Source organism: Pocillopora damicornis, chromosome 3, assembly GCF_964200805.1.
Source record: "Pocillopora damicornis chromosome 3, jaPocDami1.2, whole genome shotgun sequence".
Classification (NCBI taxonomy): domain Eukaryota; kingdom Metazoa; phylum Cnidaria; class Anthozoa; order Scleractinia; family Pocilloporidae; genus Pocillopora; species Pocillopora damicornis.
The window spans coordinates 8213107-8232492 of NC_142672.1; the positions used below are offsets into that span (position 1 = coordinate 8213107).

At 38.7% G+C, this 19386-nt stretch overlaps 4 protein-coding genes across 4 annotated transcripts in view; 2 read left to right on the forward strand and 2 right to left on the reverse strand.

Moving 5' to 3' along the window:
* Positions 1–995: 995 nt before the first annotated feature.
* LOC113685359 (partitioning defective 6 homolog gamma) lies at positions 996–6048 on the forward strand. The gene is made up of 3 exons (XM_027202865.2): positions 996–1163; positions 1272–1494; positions 3745–6048. The coding sequence occupies exons 1-3, from the start codon at positions 1089–1091 to the stop codon at positions 4428–4430; spliced, it is 984 nt and encodes a 327-aa protein (XP_027058666.2). The 5' UTR covers positions 996–1088; the 3' UTR covers positions 4431–6048.
* A 336-nt stretch (positions 6049–6384) lies between these two features.
* Positions 6385–9409, reverse strand: LOC113685421 (uncharacterized). Its single transcript, XM_027202931.2, has 3 exons — positions 7960–9409; positions 7570–7639; positions 6385–7120 (listed from the first exon to the last, which is right to left on the reverse strand). Exons 1-3 carry the CDS (start codon positions 8927–8929, stop codon positions 6796–6798), a joined length of 1365 nt encoding a protein of 454 aa, XP_027058732.2. The 5' UTR covers positions 8930–9409; the 3' UTR covers positions 6385–6795.
* A 28-nt stretch (positions 9410–9437) lies between these two features.
* LOC113685424 (melanotransferrin) lies at positions 9438–14383 on the forward strand. The gene is made up of 5 exons (XM_027202936.2): positions 9438–9768; positions 10629–10823; positions 11757–12032; positions 12501–12758; positions 13264–14383. Exons 1-5 carry the CDS (start codon positions 9681–9683, stop codon positions 13668–13670), a joined length of 1224 nt encoding a protein of 407 aa, XP_027058737.2. The 5' UTR covers positions 9438–9680; the 3' UTR covers positions 13671–14383.
* A 480-nt stretch (positions 14384–14863) lies between these two features.
* LOC149048090 (melanotransferrin-like) overlaps positions 14864–19386 on the reverse strand; it is an 11939-nt gene continuing 7416 nt past the window's right edge. The window contains exons 2-5 of the mRNA XM_089200330.1: positions 19121–19330; positions 17977–18255; positions 16688–16951; positions 14864–16301 (exon numbers count right to left, since the gene is read on the reverse strand). Coding sequence (XP_089056456.1) covers positions 15886–16301; positions 16688–16951; positions 17977–18255; positions 19121–19330 — 1169 coding nt within the window. The 3' untranslated portion in view covers positions 14864–15885. The remainder of the gene's footprint in view (positions 16302–16687; positions 16952–17976; positions 18256–19120; positions 19331–19386) is intronic.

The window sequence follows — 19386 nt, forward strand, 5'->3', positions numbered from 1 at the left end:
CTCCGTCATTGCATTTTTAACTGTTATCTACAGGTATGTTAAATGCTTTAGCGCAGATAAAGAAAAGACCGGAGGTAAACAATTTAATGAGGAGGAGGATGTGGGTCATGCTTGGAGTAATAGACCTTCTTGTATGGTTATGATATAACTTAACGTTAAATACTTGTTTTGCAGTTGGACGTTTAATAATATCGATGATAGATACTCCGTAGAGTGTGAAAATTTTGCTCATTAAAGACTCACACTTTGCCATAGCAGCAACAATTCAGCCCCTACCCTTAAACTCCCGAAAATGATTAACACGTAACTTCTCTCTACAATATCCATACATTATCCAGCAAGCAGGTAATGAGAATACTCTAACTTATCAGGTAGAATTTGTTGTCTTGATTTCACTCTAAATTCTCTTAACTTATTTACAAGGAAATGCGCAGCAGCTAGAGGGGGAATTAACGATCAGATCGTGCGAGTCAAAGAGTTAAAACAACTTTTTTTGTTAGATACTTTCGTTTTATAGGAGACAACTGAATTTTTTAATCGTTGGTGGTTTTGTGGATGTTGTTCCGTATTTTTGGATTTTGAAACATGAATACTGTCCTAACGTGTATGATGCCAGGGCAATGAACTAATTGTTTATTATTTGGAGATAATCTTTTTGTTTTGTTATTTTTCAACTGCATTTTCCCCGCGCAGCTAAATAATGTTTTCTAATAAAACTTAATACGTGAGAGTATTCAGGAAACCGTCAGTCCTTTGATAATTTTCGTCGATCTCAGTTGATGAATTATGTAAAACATAATTTGAGCTATATCTTCAACGAGTTCAGGCGTAATTTTCAAATACGAAGAGTTTCGAGAAAGAAGTAAACGTGCCTCGAATGATCAATGTTTCCTTCTTCTTAAAGAAATTGTTTTCAGTATTACCATTATGAGCTAAAAATAACCCTTACTTAGTAAACGCGACCCCACCCCCGCGGGCATGACCTTGTGTATGCGCAGTAATTGTGCGCAGTTACGTTGGTTTGATTCAATTTGTGGAATGCAGGTTATTTTGCGCCACCAGTGGAACAGTTTGAAGCATAATTCCTCATGTCCAAGCTACTCAAAGGATCTAAGAAAGTACCTACACAATTAGACCTTAGTATCATCGAAGTAAAATCGAAGGTAAACAGTCGCTTGCGAGGAATCTTTCATCATAAACCAAATCGTGCATAGTAAAGCATAGGAACTGTCATTCCGAGTCGATAAGAAATCTCTATCTTCTCTCCGCAGTTTGATGCAGAATTTCGCAGGTTTCCCTTAGATAAAACGCGACTGACGTCGTATGAAGATTTCTACAAGCATGTACAGGCGATTCACAAGTTACAATCCATTCCGTTCTCAACATGGTACACGGACATGTATGGAGACCTACTCCCAATTAACAACGATGATAACTTCTTACGGGCTGTGACAACGGCTAGGCCGCTTTTGCGGGTTTTCGTCCAACGCAAAGGTACGAAAAATATGACTTAAATTAGCTTCTAGTCGAGTTCAGTCGTATTGGGTGATTTAAGTTTCTCAATTCTGGCCTAAAACGATTCATTTCAATGTTGACTAGTTCCTAAAATCATCGGTTTACAGTTCAACTTTTATCGGCTTAGCTTAAAATTCTTATCGTTCTTTTAAAATTCAGTGAGCAGTTAAACTCAGTTTTAATTTTTTGTCTTAAAGGACTTGCTCTTTTGCAGACCAGACATGTCTTAGATAAATTAAACCCATTTGGGAATTTACCAAGTTAAATTCAATTAAGACAAAGTCTGATGTTGTAGTTTGTTTACTCAAAGGACTATTGAACCATAATTTCATTAGCTGTTTTTGCTTTCGTCTTGACATTGAAATTATGTATTTTTGTCTAGATACTCTTCATGTGACAGGGAAGTTTTCACTAAAATACCATATTTTTGCCTTTCATGTTTTTTTTTTTGCTGTGAATTAGTCAAACTTTCATCAACCAAAAAAATGTTCCCATGTATTACTCAACCCTAAATTTGATAACAAGAGCTTCCTTTGTACCATAATTGTGGAGATTAATGGGAATTACTTATACATATTGTTTAATATGCTGTTCTTTGAGACATCTCACATTTGTGACATGCATCCTTATTAGGATAGTAGTGAAAAGCAACTCCTTTGCAAACACTTCAGTAGCAGTCACCCTTAGTTTCTGATTGCGAAACCAATAAAGTTTCTATTTTCAGATTCTAAGCTTTCAGACGGAAATTTATTGTGGGTATATAGATTATTTACATTTGTCTCAAACATGTTTTGAGAACATATAAATTTACTCATCTCCTTCATGATGAGAGTGTTCATAGTTGGTCTATCTATACTTATCTTCAGGCAGTGAATCTGTTCACTACTGGATTTTGATTGTAGCATTTGAAAATTCCAAGTGATTAATAAGTGCCATTTTCAAGAAGTATTTGTGTTGTCTCAGGAATCCATTAATGCTTTTTCTTGTATAAATTTCATGCCATGGGACAAGTTTAAAAGAGCTGTGTGTCTTTTCGGGCGTTGAAAGATTTTTAATCACAAATTGATATAATTCCACTATGGGCAGCTTCTGGTAGTTAAATATTTTGTCTGGCAATTAACCAACTTTTGCTGTGAGCATCTGACAAAGGGCTAATGCTTGAAACATCAGCTTTTAAACCCTTTATGCAGGGCATGAAATTCATTTTTTTTTCTGATAGCCACTTGGCTCCTAAATTCTTCAAAGTAGTAGCCAATTCAAAGAAAGTTGGTCGCTATTTTTAAAGACAGACAAGACCTTTCTTTATGCTATCAGCATACTAGATAGACCCTCCAAAATTAAGTTAAGGAAAAGGTCTTTAATGTGCTACAAAGTGGACACTAGGATGGATGATATACAACATTCAAGCTCATCTTAATCCAAGATGGCTTCTAGTTATCAATTGAGATGCATGTGCTGTGTTTTTGAAACAAACTTAACGAGGAAGTTTCCGCGGATTTATCTTCGCAAATCTTTTAAATTCACTATATCTCTTGGTAAGGTTATGATGAAACATTCTAGTAGCCAATTTGGCAACTAATTTTCAGGATTTGGTCGCCAAAGTGAAAAATTTAGTCACATTGGTGCCTGTATTAGGCACAATTTCATGCCCTGTTATGGTGGCCAATTTATGTTATCAATTCAGTTGATAATAGTAAATTACTCTGTTATACTATCTCACTGATCCATTGCCACAGTGTCTTTAAAAACTTACCCCCTTTAGAATGTACAGAAATAAAGCTGTGTTATGAATGTGTATCATTACTTAATATTCCTGGATGTACTGTTCCATGACATTCTCCTGAAATGAATGCTAGTACACAAATGCATGATACCAATGTATCTGTTTCTAATCTTCATTCTTATGTGCCTTGAAACTAAAGGAAATGGTATTTTACGTCAAGTCAAATGCATGTAGATTTGGGAAGACAGGAAATTTTACACTTGGCCTTTAAATAGAGAAGGATATGAAGTATTTGTGATGAGTAATTTAGTATAGGGGAAACATAATTGGGTCTGCTGTGAGCATTGAATCATACCTCAGCCAGTTCTGATTTTGGAGTTCTAGTTTCCCTATCGGATGTTCTGAGACACTACAGTGGAAACTGGTTGCTGCTTGGGTCTTAAGCTTTTAATGAATAGTAAACACTTTCCTATCCTTACAAATATAAGGTAATGTTTTTTTTTCAGGAGGTGGCGTCCCTGAAGAGAATGCCGTACCCCCTGAAGTACCAAGGCGTCGGAACTTGTTATCAAATCTTACAAACCCAGCCAAATCCCATCTCAGTAGGATATCAATCAGTGGCCCTCAGGATTTCCGGCGAGTTTCTGCAATTGTTGACGTGGACATTATCCCTGAAACCCAGCGCAGGGTTAAATTATTGAAGCACAACACAGATAAACCACTAGGGTTTTATATACGAGATGGAACCAGTGTTCGTGTAACGCCTAGTGGACTAGAACAGGTTCCAGGAATTTTTATTTCAAGGCTTGTCCCTGGTGGGCTTGCAGAAAGCACTGGTTTGTTGGCTGTAAATGATGAGGTTCTTGAAGTTAATGGTATTGAAGTGGCAGGGAAAACTTTGGATCAGGTAACAGACATGATGATCGCAAATAGCCACAACCTTATTATAACTGTGAAACCTTCAAATCAGTTTAACAATCCAGTGCTTGGAAGACTGAATCGGGCTGAGCCAGATCGCATGAAATCACAGAGCCTTACAAATTTAGCAACACATTCTATTCATAATCCAGTACTTACTACAGGATCACCAACAATGCATCACGCTTACCACAATGAATTGGCAGAAGAAATCCCAGACAGTGATGAAGAAGATCACCCAACAGTTGATGAAGATGGCATTGTGTCTATATAATCATGTATCATTCCAAACTCATTATGGTGACAAATCAATGTAGAAATATTGTTACATGAATATACGTGAATGTATAGTTTAAACTCAAGAGCAATTTTCTAGGTGAGAGGAATTTCTATGTTTTAAATTTAGATATCAAAATCCTTTTTCTTGATACAAAATGAAATGAACCACTTGTCATAAATCAAACTTTGATTTAAAAAATTATCTATAGTTTACTTATTTGATCAATACTTACAACAATTTTTGCTAACTTTTTGACTAGTATCCTTTGAGTTTTTAATAAAATTACTCAGAGTCTTTCCACCCATCTAATGTTGTAATTTATAGACTACACTTTTAAGTGTTGTTAAACTAGTGCCAGAGTAATCAAAACAACCATTCTGGGTGAAGGAAAATATTGCAAGGTGATAATGATAACACCAAATAGAAACAAGCAAACTGCTCTATGAGGGAAAAAATGAGAAACAGTCAGTTGCAATTAATTTTAATTTTTGAATCTGATATGTTAAGAGGATGGCACAAGTGTTCTAAGCCAATCATAGCACCAAGTGAAATGAAACCAAAGCATTCCTTGGTCATTTATGTTAAAATTAAAAGTTGCACTATACATTAATATTATGTTTTTGCATTCCTAAAACATGCCTTTTTTAACACTTTAGCTCCCAAAATCTTATTATTAACCTTCCCAACTATATGCTTTACATTTCCTTTTAAATGACTCGAGTCAAGAGAATTTGGTGCTATATCAAGGTAACATGCAGAAGCTGATAAATCTCTGTTCTCATCCCCTATTTATAAGATTATATATTGATATTGAGGGAAGAATCTACACAGTAATCAATCTTGGCAGGGGGGAGCTAAGCTGTTAAGAGAAGGCAATTGCAACCACTTTACATTGGAATACATTTTAGTCAGCATTGGGGTGTTAGATATGTTCAGAAGGCAGTTTGAAAAAGTGGACAATTTAGGTAAGCACCATTGCACATTTAGGTACAATGTCTTCAATGTCATATATAATGTTTGCCAGTGGTATGTTTCTTAGTTGATGTACTTTGATCTGGAACTGTACGTGATATCTATTTCATGACCTCAACTTTTTGCACTAGTTCTCAATATTTTTGTATCATTGTTTGATTACCTTTTGGACACTAGATCTTTAATTGTTTGGACATAGTATCTTACTAATATCATAAGTTTGGAGGTACTGTTGGTAAATTTTAGCTGGAAGAGTAGGTGGCATAAGGTATGAAGTCATTCACTCATTTTACACTGGTTTTTTTTTTTTCTTTTACAATGGTATTTTGTCTAAATGGCTTAGGTAGCAGGTATAATGCTACACAAGAAGTGACATAGTTTGCCAGCCTCCAGCTTTTAGGCCAGAAAAACACTGGGTAACCCAGCTCACTCCAACAAAGTGCAGGTCATTTTATATCAGAGTGAAGTGATCAGTTGAGGAAAAACAAAAAGTTAAATAGATAGTGTCTCCAAATAATTTGGGATTGAGGGTATGGAATTACATTATGTGGTTAAAACATTTTTCCAAACTGATCGCATTTAGAACATACTGACATTAGTTTTGCAATTTGAAAATAAAGATCTAAAATGGGCTTACAGTTAAGTCTATCATTCTTGTTGATGTTATGTCTACTTGTAATTTAGAAACAACACAACTTATCCCAAGAGTACGGCTGTTCCCTCTGCCTACCCTAGGATCTTGTAGGCTCTTTTATGCAGCATGCAAGCAAACCAGCATACCAAATTTGCCATCCAGTGATGATAAGAATTTTCTTCAAGTCAACAAACTTGAACAATTAGTCATCTCAATAGTTACCTTGTCTCTACCCTTTGATTTTCATTTTTACATCAAATTGATTGAAAAAAAGTGGCTGACATCTTTTATCCATGGATGTGTAACTAAGTACTGTAATCAAAAATAAATGAAACACTTATGTTGCAAGGATGAAAAATAACATTTTATTATTGCTATTTTATAAAAATAATAGTGATCTTACGAGGATGCATTTTTAATTTGTTAGTGGCATAACATTTTCATTGATGGATTCAATGTTAGAACTTGCTGTTAACCCTCCCAGATCAAATTTGTTGTTCTTACCATCAACCATACAATTCTTATAATGTTAGTTCAGAGAATTTAGTATTGAATCAACTAATTATCACCAAATTGATATTTTCTTTATTCTCATTAATTATCTGGTTAATATTGTATTGATATTGTAAGGAGAAGTTATGTCTTGGTCACTCGTGGGAGTTAAAGGGTTAATGAATCAATTACAAATTCATCAGTAGATCCCCCTAGATGCTTGATGTGCATCAATGTGTAACAGTTGGTTTCAATTTATGTTCAGCTGCTGAGACTGTGAAGATCTAAGGTTCCTGTTTTGCTTAACCAACGTTCAAAAGTCAGACTGTATTGGCGCCCTGGTTCTTCTCGTACTATATCATCTCTTCTTTTTTCAATGCCTGGTAGCTCTTGCTTTTGTTGTGATTTTGAGTTTTTCCAGTCTTCAAAGCTTTTGCCTGCCATCCTTGATTGTCTTTTGCTTTCTAATTCCATCTCTTTCCTTTGTCTTGCCTCTTTTTCCTTCTTTTGTTGTTGCTGTTTCTTGGACTTTTTGTCCTCTAGCCACTCATCAAATGTTGCAGACTTGGAACTGTCTCGTGATTTACTAAAGTAAAGAACGGAAAAAATTCCGAGTTCAGTGTGGCAAGAATGAACTCATTTTCAGCCAATCAGAAGTGCACCATTTTTCAGTGTCCATTATCAATGCTGAAATCAATGTGCTCACTTGTTTTACAGTATACATTTATTTGTGGTAAATACAAATAAACAAAAACAATAAAGGTGAACACTTAACTGACAAGAATCCCTACATTTTAGTACAGAGCTGTCAGAACCTCCATTTAGGAGAAAATTAGAGGACTGTGAGAAGTGTCCCCTGGACCCCTTGAAAAAATTATAGGAACAGTCTGTTTTCCAAGTAGGAGGACAAAAGTTTGCATCTCATGAAGAGAGGAAAATATGATAGAACGCAGCTTAACACTACCTTTCAACCTTGACCAAAGGCTGAGATACATCAACAGTAAGATACAATAGGTTTTAAATGTTACAACAAACCTGCTTGCAAGTCTCTCCTTGGACCTTATGTGTGGAAGCACTGGCTTCCCTCCCAAGCTGTATCTTGCACCTGAAGGGCATACCAGAGCAATGGAACAATTTCAGTGTATGATAAATAATTCTTTTGTCCTGACAACGTCATTTAAAACAATCATTTTTGTAATCCCTAATTTCATAAACAGAGAAACTGATTCCATGGAACAGGTCTGTGTAGCTAATTCTCTACAGAATTTTATACACTTAGCTTGTAAAACCGACCCTCTTCTTAGGAGGAACTTCTGGGGTAGTGTCCAAAAGATTTATAAAAAAACACCTTCCCGCAATGCTATGTTATCAACAGTATTGTTACCCTTCCTTAAAGTGACGGACAGCCTATCTAAGCAATCTTACCATCGATTCCCATCCCTCCTTCAATCGGAGGCAACTGGTGTTCGAGAAGATCAGAGGAAGATTGTTCAAAGAAGGAATCTCGTAATTGGTTAGCTTCTCCCACTGGTCTTCTCCTTGGAGCACTGATTCCGGTCCCGGCAAACTCTCCTGGAGGCAGAGTTTGACAAAAGTACACTTGTGAATATTTCCCTTTCAACCACGTTGGAAAAGAGGAGTCGAATTGTTGATGCATCATAAGAGATTTACTCGCTCTCCTATGCTTGGTTTTGGCCGCTCTTGTCTGCCATTGAAATAAAAATAAATGTCTCTCGCTATCCTTGAAGCCCCACTGACTCGCTATCATCAGGGCAGATTTGCCTTGAACATCAATTTCGTCCATAGATGCTCCTTTTTCGAGCATCAAATCGATCGTGTTCGAATGTCCTTGAGAGGATGCAGCATGCAGCGGCGTGCGTCCAAACGGTGTCTTCATATTTACATCAGCTTCTCCATTATCTATCAAACTTTTTATCAAGTTAATTCTGCCACGATGGGCAGCAATAAAAAGTGCAACTGAAGCTCTATCCTTGGCAAGAGCAACCTTGTTTCTGTAAGTCAGGGGATCTAAAGATTCCCACCCCTTCTCGACCACAACTCCTTCGTTTAGAACTTGATCTATTGAACCTCTACACACGGCAGCAACCAGTGTATCCCACATTCTCCATAGTTTCAAATTAATCGTGGCTCCTGCTACGACATCGTTGTGTCTTAAATCTGAATCATCTAGCATATCTCCTTCATCAAGATACTGTAAACGTTGCAAGTTGTAAGGTATTCCCACAACAAGTTCTGCGTAACATTTTAGTTCCCGAATCTTCATCTCGGCGTGAACATTTTTTAGCAAGAACTTCTCTCCCGTACACGCAATGTAAATATAGATGTCAAAAGGAGCTGTCTTCAATCCCTTCTTCTTCCTTTTGACCGCAGCCATACTTTCTACCGTAAAGAAACTTTCAAAATTATAATTTGAAAAATTAATAACTCCTCGGTCGACTTTTCTCAGCCATGTTTGGCTTTTAGAGTTGGCTTTGCTTGTTACCTCAGCAACCAGCTGTCAATTTTAATTTGAGTCAGTCGTGTTTTGGTCATGTCACGCCAACTCCTTATCAAACCTTATCTTCTTTCTTTCTTTTTTCTATGTCACGCCAACCTCTAATCTTCCCTGGCACCATAACATGGGGTTTTACCAGTTTTTATGTAACCCTCACCAAAGAAAATTTAACATGGTGTTTCAAAAATGTTTATGATACGTTTCCGACTTTCGACGAAGATGTTCGTCGGAGACATCAAATAAAACGATGAAAAATAAATACAAAACGACCATACGGCAGGTGTTCCGTCGCCGCCGAAAGTCGCTGAAGCGGATCGTGACAATTTCGGAATTCGTAAAATTTCGAACATGACGGCACTTACATTTGCGTCACGAGCGTTACATGCGCGATTTCTCACACGATTGCTAAGCTTTTTTCACCAACCACAATCAGTTTATTAGTTACTTCACCCACGTCACAGACAAAAGGCCAAGGAAATGTCATTGTATTTGTATTTAGTAGAGACTGGCGTGTAGCAGTGTCACCGCTGAAATATCAGCAAACCTTGCTCTTGATTGTGCCATATCCATTCGAAACCTGGCTAGTCGGTTGACACATAAACATACACACACAGGAGAGAGGCAGCTTGCAATGAAGTGTCGCGGATACTTCTTGTTTACATCGCTTGTGACTGTTCTATCGTTTGGCCACATATTAAGTTTGTTGGCGACGCCGGCAGGTGAGATGAATATTTGATTCTATTTAATCGATCAGACTGATCTAGTGGATTATTTACAAACCAACGATGATTGTTGTAAGCGGCTGTCTCCAGCCGCGCTTTCTTGGCGATTATCTGTGGTACGTTTGACTGAGCACCACGCGGTTATTTCTTATTTCGTTGATAAACTGAACATGTCGCTGGTATTACTACACGGTGTAGTTTGAAAAGTAAATTGGTCTCGAAACAATAAAGTCACTGAGTGGCGCTGTACATCGCTTTAATGGTTAAAGACAACGCCATTTGTGTTCTCCACCCTCTGTCTGTCTGCTACCATTTTCTCTCGGGCTGTTTGTAGCTTTTTTGGTATCTCTTTGTTTGAGCGATGAAACCTCAAACCCATAAGTGTTTTGCCCAGTGATGTTTGGTAATACGGGATATAACAATAACAGAGGATTTTCAAAACCGTTGGATAAATTATAGTCCGATTCCTTGTGGGAAGTCTTAAAATTAGTTCTGGTGAGATTATGTGAAGATAAATTATCTGCGGTCTTTTTTTTCTCGAGGAAAAACTTGATAGGAGGTGCTTGTCTCACTTTTTTCCAAGACAATTTTTTCCTTTTTCTCAGTCCTCTCATGAACGAAGATGTTCCCTAACAAAGGGAGAGCAGAATCACAAATTTTCATTTTCTTTGTGAGCTCAACTTGCATAAATTTTGATCGATCAAGCGTGGAGTGAACACTATTAGGATAATTAGCGGCGTCTGTAAAATACTACACGCGCTGAATCAAAAAGAAGACGTCATCCTCATGGGAATGCTCGCCCAAACTTGTTTGGTCACCATCGTTAACTTTTTTCCTTCCCGTTCATCTCTTCTCAGGATTTCGCTGGTGTTGTATTTCAGAAGCGGAAGTTTCTAAATGTTTACACTTAGCGAATGTGACATTACATCAGATCGCCCGGTTCGCAAGGGTGACATGTATCCATGGAAGCAACGTGACAAATTGTATTAACATGGTTGGCTCTGGAAATGCCGATTTCATCACCCTTGGAGAGAAGAATATTTATCAGGCTGGTAGGTTATTCTAACATTTACAAGGCTGTGTAGACGATGGCGATGAACTATGGGGGTCTCAATGAAGATCTTGAAAAAGCGAGCGCGTAAGTTTATGGAGGGGGCAATGGACTTCGGGGCAAAAATGCTTTCCCCTCCCCACTCTTTTTTTTTTCTTCTAGTTTTTCTTTTTCTTTTTCTTTTTCTTTTTTTTTTTCTTTTTTTTTTTTTTTTTTTGCACTCTTACCAAATTTTGCTCGACCACTTTTCCGATTTTTTTCCGCACCGACCGATAACATGGAACTGGCTTTACCTCTCAATGTAATCTATTTTTTTAAACCCTTCTACTCCTAAGATCTGAAAGCTAATTCCCCTCACGTATAATCACACATTTATTTATGTTAAGCCCTAAGAGTTTTGAGCTTAATGCAAACAGCAAACATCATCTGCGATTAACAATCACCATAATTCTCATCGTTCGTCTGTTTGATATCAGTTAACAATTGTTAGGAGAATTTATGTATCGATGACTTCACAGTGTGAAAGGGCTCAAGCCCACTCAAATACAGTAACCACGAAAACAAATAAAGAAAGTTTTGAAATGGAGTCTATCTTAAAGAAATTGCATCAATGCAAAATTTGTCGTTTGCATTAAGTGTTAATCCGAAGTCCATTATTAAACAAACATATTCCTTTCTCATCTTTTTTCATTATTCACTGTTCTTGGCTACCCTTAGTCTCCTACGCAGCCGTTGTCTGGTCTCATCGTGTAACGCGTTCTCCGTTTCGTGACGAGGCGAAGGAGACTATGCTACCGTAGCAAATCATTAACTAAAGGTCTCCGTCGGTGACAATGTTAGACGACCTAAAAAGCACTCAAAATACCGCCACCTACCTCCTTTATTACTAAATGCTTGGCAAGCGATCGATCCAGGTCAATTCCCATTTAACTAGGTTCTAAACATGGTCTTGTACCAGTGGTAGCAGAGGACTACGGCAAACACGAAGAAGGTCTGGAAAGCTATTCTGTTGCCCTTATTCAAAGCAATCTGTCGGATGGTGCAACAATAAATTCGCTAAAGGACAGGAAATCTTGCCACCCAGCGGCGGGGGACGCGGTCGGGTGGACAGCACCTGTTGGACTACTGATTGGAAGAGGAGTGATTCAGTGGGATGGTTGTAATCCTTACCAGTCCTCTGGGGAGTATTTTGATCAAAGTTGCGTGCCAGGTTTGTGGTTTATTCGAGTTGTGAAGACATAAGTTCTTGTTCCACTTGTAAGTGAAATGTGTTTTCTTTTCGAGGATCTAGTAAATTCTTTATGTATTGAAAAAAAATTAATTTAGAGATAAACTCATATTGATTATATATAGATCTATACTGTTACTGATTTAATTTGATGGCGAAGAATCAAAAAACAAAACTATTGTTGTATCATTGAAAAACATCTCAGGCTTAGGGCCTAGTTTGTAAAGATGAATAAAATGTTTACTCCTTGCTTGATCGATAACAATCTATGCATGTTGAGCTCGCAAAGAAAAATAAATACTGTACCGGATCTAATCCCGGGATTTTAGTATCACGGGCTGATATGTGGTGCACTAGGAAAACATTGAAAGCGCACCACAGCGCTTATAAGTAACACTAAGGTAGGGATCCATCACCGTTCGAGATTAAATCTTCTGTGTTCATCTTCAGGAGCTCTCTCGACTGAATACAACCCACAAAACAGCAATCCCATGAGTCTGTGTGCAATTTGCACCAATCAGAAGACTTGTCCACGAAATGTTTCCGAAAGGTACTTTGGTTATCATGGGGCATACCGCTGCCTGACAGAAGGCCCTGGGGATGTAGCTTTTGTCAGCCATCTTACAGTATTCGAACTCACTGGAGTGGAAAATGATTTTAATCCAGGGAGAGATTTTAAATTGCTTTGCCTAGACGGAACTCGAACAGGTAAGGCGAAAAAAGGTGTTTATCGGAATTATAGATATGAACGGCCAAATTAATTACTTTTAAAAGGGAGTTTAAGTGGTTCCGTAATTGACTCTTGATTTCGATTTAAGAAGTTTGGGTTCGAACCGCCACCAAGATCACTGACAGGGCTACTTTCTTCACCTCCCTCCGTTTCCAAGCTTTTAAGTTTGGAAATGGAGCGATTTAAAAATGGAACCCGGAAAACTGCTATGGAGATCTGTGGGCTCACCCTGTCATTCGTTAGCATCCCTTTCCGAATAAGTAGCAAAAGATCAAATAATTTTCCGGTGGCGGAAATCGTAATAGGTTCTGATGGCATGAACCGTATGCACGGCTCGTGTGCAGACTTTCTTTTTTATGCCTTTTATGCCTTTATGCCTTTAATGCCTTTTATGCCAACAGTTAATTCGCCGTAGTAAAGCGATTTAAAATAAGCAGGTCTCCTTTAGACTCCTCTACATGTCTTTCTACATTTTTACAACAGATGTTGGAGCCTTTCAACAATGTAACCTGGCCAGGATTCCTTCTCGGGTCGTCATGACAAGGCCCGGGAGTATGGTAAAGAGTTTAAAACAGTGGCTTCTTCGCTTAGATGAATATTGTCGGAGAAACCCCCACTTTTTCCAAATGTTTAATTCTTCCACGTATGGTGGTAAAGACTTATTATTTGCCGACTCCACGGTCAAGCTCATAGATGTGAAAGAAAAGAACACAACCCAAGCTTGGCTTGGTGAGAAGTACTATTTTGCGCTTCAGTCACTCAGCTCCTGCCCAGAGGTACTTGCGGTATCTAGATCACTTACGGTCAGACTCAAACCAAGAGGGACTGGGAAGTTTATATCAATTGAGTTCATCATTGTAGTCCTTACTCTTTATTGCTGCCTGACATAGGACCAAGCGGAAATGCTAACACCCGGTGGCATGGTTTAAAGGGGTCCTGGTGTAAATATCGACAGCGGAATCTAGTCACAGCTGGTGTTGACGTGTAAGTGCATCTCTAAGCTCTAGCAAAAGATGGTTCATCCAGCATACCGTATATTAAACGGGATCGGTCAATTATTAGATCAACCTTACTGTCGGAGACATTTTTCTCGCACTTGTAACAGAGAATCGTTCGGCTCTATAAACGCCGACTAACTCCTTTAATTTTACAGTTCTTTGAATTAAATCGGTTTTGAATAATCTATATTTGTTCAAAAACGCACAGATGAATCGGGGCACTGAACAAAATTGAGGAGGGGAGAAGCAATCCTGATTATCTTCAGATTACACTGAAATACTTCCTAGTAACATGATGTCTTCTGAGACTAAACGTAATTGACTACAAGCTGGTTAAAATAACGGAAAATGCAACTGAAGGAAAAGTGGAAAAACAAGAATGAAAGGTATAACAAAGAATGAATGAGTAAATATGTAAATGAACAAACGAGCAAACGAAGGAATGAAAGAGTGAAAGAGTTGACAAACTAACGAAAGATTTCATGAGCAAATGAATGTACGACTTAACTATTCAATTACACCAAAAGCCTACATCAGAGAACAATTAAAAAATTGTAATGGCTTACAACGTTAGCTTACTACTGAATAAAGAGTACACCGAGTAACATTGTCTCCGCAATTGTCCGTGTAATTCATGAAATGTTGTTTCAGGTATTTTATACGAAATTGTTATTTAACAAAATGCTAGCAATTTGTCATTTAATGAGAAAAATATTTTTCTGAAAAATAGTATTTTGAAATCAGAGTTTTCTTTGCTCTATTTATGCGACCATTTAACTATGACCGTCCGATTTTCGACGACTTCACGGTACTTTCGTTATCTGACGCGATTTGAGGTCAATTATGCGAAATCGCCTTGTATAGTTTAGAATTCGATGGAAAGAAAAGAAGAAAAGCATATATTCGAAGAAAAAAAATCCAGCCATGCCAACTCTGGCATGCGAAGTTTACAATAATGACCGGCGCGGTTCGTAAGGTCTTGCTAAAGGTTGTCTTACTTACTTACTTACTTACTTACTTATTCCACACCCGTTGATACAGAGCTCTGGCTATAAATCATTTAGTTCAAACAATACACAAGTATACCGAGTAACTAGGAACAAAAACTTTATTTCACTAATCTCCATTAGTGTTCCATGTGCTTAAAAGCTAATACTGTTTAACATCACGGGTCTATGTTTTTGTTCTACGTATGTCATCATGGCTTGCATTTGAGCTTGCATTTGAAAACGGGGACTTTTTTCTCTGTCTACCTTCTATGTAACTTTATTTCTGTGCAAAGTCTAAATCGACTTGGTCATGCTACGGAAACTGGAAACGTAACGCTATTAAGAGATCATGCGATATGGCTGTTGATTTTGTTGCTCTAAAACACGCACAGAAGCTGGATCACTTGAGTACCCTACACGGAACGTATCTCGGTGAAAACAAAAGCTAATGGAACGCGTGTGGTAAGATGAGGAGAGAGACTGGAGAGAGAGTTGCTTGTCTGTCATCGCGCGAGGTTCTTTCACACGCAATAAGATAAAATCAGACAAGGGCTTACCAAGCCGAATAAAAGATCTGAAAGCTGTCAATGCGACACTACCACATGTCATGCGCGGTGATGTCTTTGAAACTGGCTGGATTATATAATCATAGAACGACACTGAACGGCTTGTAAAGGCTAAAAGCAAATTTTACAAGGAAACAAAGTTTAATCTGAAAAGTGGAGGCGTTTCTTGGTGTTAAGAAAAATATTGATGGTAAGCCATTATCTAATTTTGATCTCTATGTTCTCGATCTTCAATGTTTTCAACTTGTCTTATCTCTCGATAAGTAACAAAAAAATCTACCATTAACATTGACAATCAAAACTGAATGAGTTTTGAACGATAAAGCCCAAACAGTCATAAGGATAATCTGGGCTCAAAAGCATTTCCCTTGCCTTCGCCGCTACCTTTTGACCAGAGACGATAAAAGCGTGCCTAGAGCTTACAATTACCATATTCTCCCTCTACTAACTTTGCAATTAATGATCATGAACTAACAAAGGGAGTACCCTGATGACCTAACCACTTATTAATCATCAGCTTCATCACTACCCGAAGCACGTTCAAAGTTCGTTTTATATGAACATGCCCAGCAAGGCTGTGAAAAGCACGAACAAGGAGATGGGCAGAATCGCAGTAGAGGAGGAGGCAGGCGTTGGCGGTGGGGTCGTGGTGGAGGTTGTGGTGTCGCATGAAGTCAGGGAATCCACATTTTCGCCATAACTTTTCCCGAGGTAATCCATAACGCTCTGTTTACCTGCAGGTTGAGCATTCAGGGCGGTTGTTGAATCTTTAAAGAGCAAATTACTGCCGCTGTACTGCGAGGAGTTAAATAGTTGGAACTTTTCCCAGTCCGTCTGTTTCACTCCATACGTTTCACTCATGTTCGTTAAAATTTTGATGATGTCTCTGATGTCAGAGTTGTCTCCTCTCGTGACTACAGCGTGGGCAGGATTTGCGCCGAGATGGCATTCCGTGTGCTTTCCAACAGCTAAAGAAGGTAACAAGAGCATTACATCAACGCTCACCTTTTTTCATAGTTAATGAAGTGGCAATTCTAAGACGCATGCAGCACCTATTTTTCCATTATAAAATTCAGTCAGCATTCTCAACAGTTCTCCTCTGCCATGATTGTGCCAGTAAGGCAGGACCCGCAGGGGTAATTGTAAGAAGTCAAACACGCCATGTTGGGTAGAACTGTCTTTATTCAATACCACGTGACACAATAGGCTCGCACTGCGTGCGGATATTACAATTAGCTTCCAGTCTAAAACTACTCAGAGATCATGATTGAACAGCAGTTTGAAAACAAATCAAAATGGAAAAAATTCGTATCGCGTGCGCCGTAAATAGGATAATCATAACTGGATACATTACCCATTCTTCCTCCCGTAGGGCAAAGGTATTCGTAATCTTCCGGTTTCCCATATTTTCCTCCTGCAGCCACCTCCTCTGTGGTCGTGTATTTCACAAAAGCAACGTCACCTTTTCCCTCCGCCATGCACATGAAGGCTCCATGATAACCGACGTATCTATTTTTTAAGGTGTCTGTGGTGCACTTGTCATTCTCAGGGCCAGCACATAGGTTACAGAGGTTACTTACCATTTGATAGACGCCTGACGACACTTTAGATGGGGTACCTAAAAAGCAAAACGCATTGAAAGTGAAATTTTACCATTTCAGTGTACGTATTAAGCGGAAACTCTTTGTTTACTTCTACGAAAGAACCTCGGGATGCATTGAGGAGTGCATGATAGGCATCATGCCGGCTACAAGATTCTAGATTGTCACGAGGTGCAGTAAAGGATTAATTTCCTGCGATAATCATGTTTACGTAGTCCGACTCTTTTGCTGCGCTGTACATCTACTGTCTGTGATAGCATGCGTGTCCTCAACTGTCCCAAATAAGTCGTCGCAGCCTGACTTTAAGTTGGGATTACTCCCACAAATTTAGACTGACATCATTCAAACTGCTATTGACGCAAAGCTCTTTCTGTGCTAAATCAAGTGAACTGGGTGCCAAGGGCCATAAATATCAGAGACAAAAACGCGGCCCTAAAATGTGGGGTTAGCCTAAGTTTTTAAAGGCAAAACTGTCTATGGCCCGGATTGTTCATCGCATATTCCCTAAGCTAAATATGTAATTTCATCATTCATATGACTAATTAGAAAGGTTATTTTCAGTTGATTGTCTGAGGCAAAACAGGAGAGTTCCTTGGTTTTGCTTTAGCTTTTTCCTAGCATTCGAAACGCGGTTAATATGCGGTTTTATAGAGAGTCTTCATCGACTCCTTGTGTCTTTTACAGTGACCAAATAAACCGTTTTGGTAACTACATGACACTTACGATCGACTAAAAATTCTTTTCACCGGTAGTTGTGATTCAAACAAAGAAATGATCCTCGCAGATGAGTGGCAGTGAAAGAATTAGCGGGAAAGACGCCTGAAAAAATTCAGGCTTCTATGGAATCCGAACCGAATCTCAAAGTGATACTTGTTTGGCGCCACCACCAGCTGATCTACGAAAAAACATTTTGGGAGCAAGGTGAGTTTCCGTGGTGCATGAATTTGTTTAGGCTTCTTTTCTGCATTTTATTTAATTGCAGAATATTTACGAGGATCATTTATTTTCAAACTGCGCTCCAACTATAACGTGATGGCCGTACCTGGGACACAACTTTCTTCGAAGAACTTTGCAGCCGACAAGTAAGCGTTCGACTCGTTTCCACAAGCCACACCCGGCATAATCTTTGATCGAAGCAGAAATCCTACAGCCACTTTCCAACCTGCGGTTCTACCAGCTCCAGTGTGACAAGACTTCTTTCCTTTGAGGCTCTTTAAGTCGAAGCCTGTGTTATTCTTTCTTACCACAGCAACTGCATAATACTTGACCCCGTATTCGCCATATTGTTCAGCAACGATGACTTTGAAATTGTGCGATTTCCCTGTATCGAGAGAACATGACGTAGCAATAAAAAAACAACTCTTGTTGATTATCACGGGTTGCCTGATGGAGTTGAGTTTTCCAGTGGTATTTCTCCCAATAATATTTAGTAAACGAACTAGTTTTAGCCTGATTTTTATGGTGAGAATAAACAGCTGTGAATATCGGGGAAGAATAGTAGTCTTGTGGGGATGACGACTTCTTGAAAATGTACTTTTACGTTAGCTTAGCGTGATCTTTAATTACACAACTACGAGCCGTCCCTCTTTTTCAGCGAATTCCGTCGCGCGGACTTCGAAAAAATCAGCAAAAAAACCATACAAACAAAATGTGGCACACCGCGCGCACTCTATGAAAAATGCCTCATTCCCGTAATCCCAGAGTTCCGCGCGGAACGCTAGCCACTATTTGATTTTTCCCTTGCTTTTCTTTTAGACAGGGAATGCCCGAAGTCTATTTGATTCTTTTCAAGCCAGCCAGACGATCTTGTTACACTAATCGGTTTATTTTCGAAGTATTGACGGATGTGTTTTTTGGTGTTTCTACAAAATGCCTTGCAGTTTGGATATTTGAAAGGATCTTCCTCGAAACCATAAGTGAAATTTTTCTATTTGGGTAATATGACTTATTTCCGCAATTAATGCAGCTTTAGAAAATTGACAAGACGCCATGTTAGTCCCCCTCTGTCAACTAGCCTTAGAATTCAATCGTCAAGTATCAAAATATTTGTCATGTGTGCGGGAAAAAGAACAACGAAGTGCGAGCTGCTCATTTCTTGTTTACTAGTAATCACGGTCTTTGCTCACGAGTGTATGTCAGAATCCCTCAAGCCTGGTTACTCATGGTAAAGGGAATCTAAAACTTACCAGCTTCGTGAATGTTTCCACCATCCAGCGTCACCAGGTCGGCCTCCTTTTTGGTAATTTTTTTTATGCAATCATCAGTGCTATTTCCGTCGACGCAACTTGCAGCCACACTCAAATTCATAGTTTGAGCCATCATCTTAACATGATCTGTAAAGTTAGAACACTTGGCTCTCTCGTCTGACAAGGCGCACCATCTAAAACTGATAGGGCCTGAAAAAGAAAAACCTTTGACAGTTGCATCCCTGGATAGTTTTCTGATCAAGCAA

Bases quoted from the DNA above. Each gene is read 5' to 3' on its own strand.
- LOC113685359 (XM_027202865.2), top strand. From the start codon at position 1,089: ATGTCCAAGCTACTCAAAGGATCTAAGAAAGTACCTACACAATTAGAC. The intron at 1,164-1,271 runs GTAAACAGTCGC...TTCTCTCCGCAG, and splicing joins TCATCGAAGTAAAATCGAAG to TTTGATGCAGAATTTCGCAG. The intron at 1,495-3,744 runs GTACGAAAAATA...TTTTTTTTTCAG, and splicing joins GGTTTTCGTCCAACGCAAAG to GAGGTGGCGTCCCTGAAGAG.
- LOC113685421 (XM_027202931.2), bottom strand. From the start codon at position 8,929: ATGGCTGCGGTCAAAAGGAAGAAGAAGGGATTGAAGACAGCTCCTTTT. The intron at 7,640-7,959 runs GTAAGATTGCTT...TATGCCCTTCAG, and splicing joins AGGAGGGATGGGAATCGATG to GTGCAAGATACAGCTTGGGA. The intron at 7,121-7,569 runs GTTTGTTGTAAC...TCTTTACTTTAG, and splicing joins AAGGAGAGACTTGCAAGCAG to TAAATCACGAGACAGTTCCA.
- LOC113685424 (XM_027202936.2), top strand. From the start codon at position 9,681: ATGAAGTGTCGCGGATACTTCTTGTTTACATCGCTTGTGACTGTTCTA. The intron at 9,769-10,628 runs GTGAGATGAATA...ATCTCTTCTCAG, and splicing joins TTTGTTGGCGACGCCGGCAG to GATTTCGCTGGTGTTGTATT. The intron at 10,824-11,756 runs GTAGGTTATTCT...CCATTTAACTAG, and splicing joins GAAGAATATTTATCAGGCTG to GTTCTAAACATGGTCTTGTA.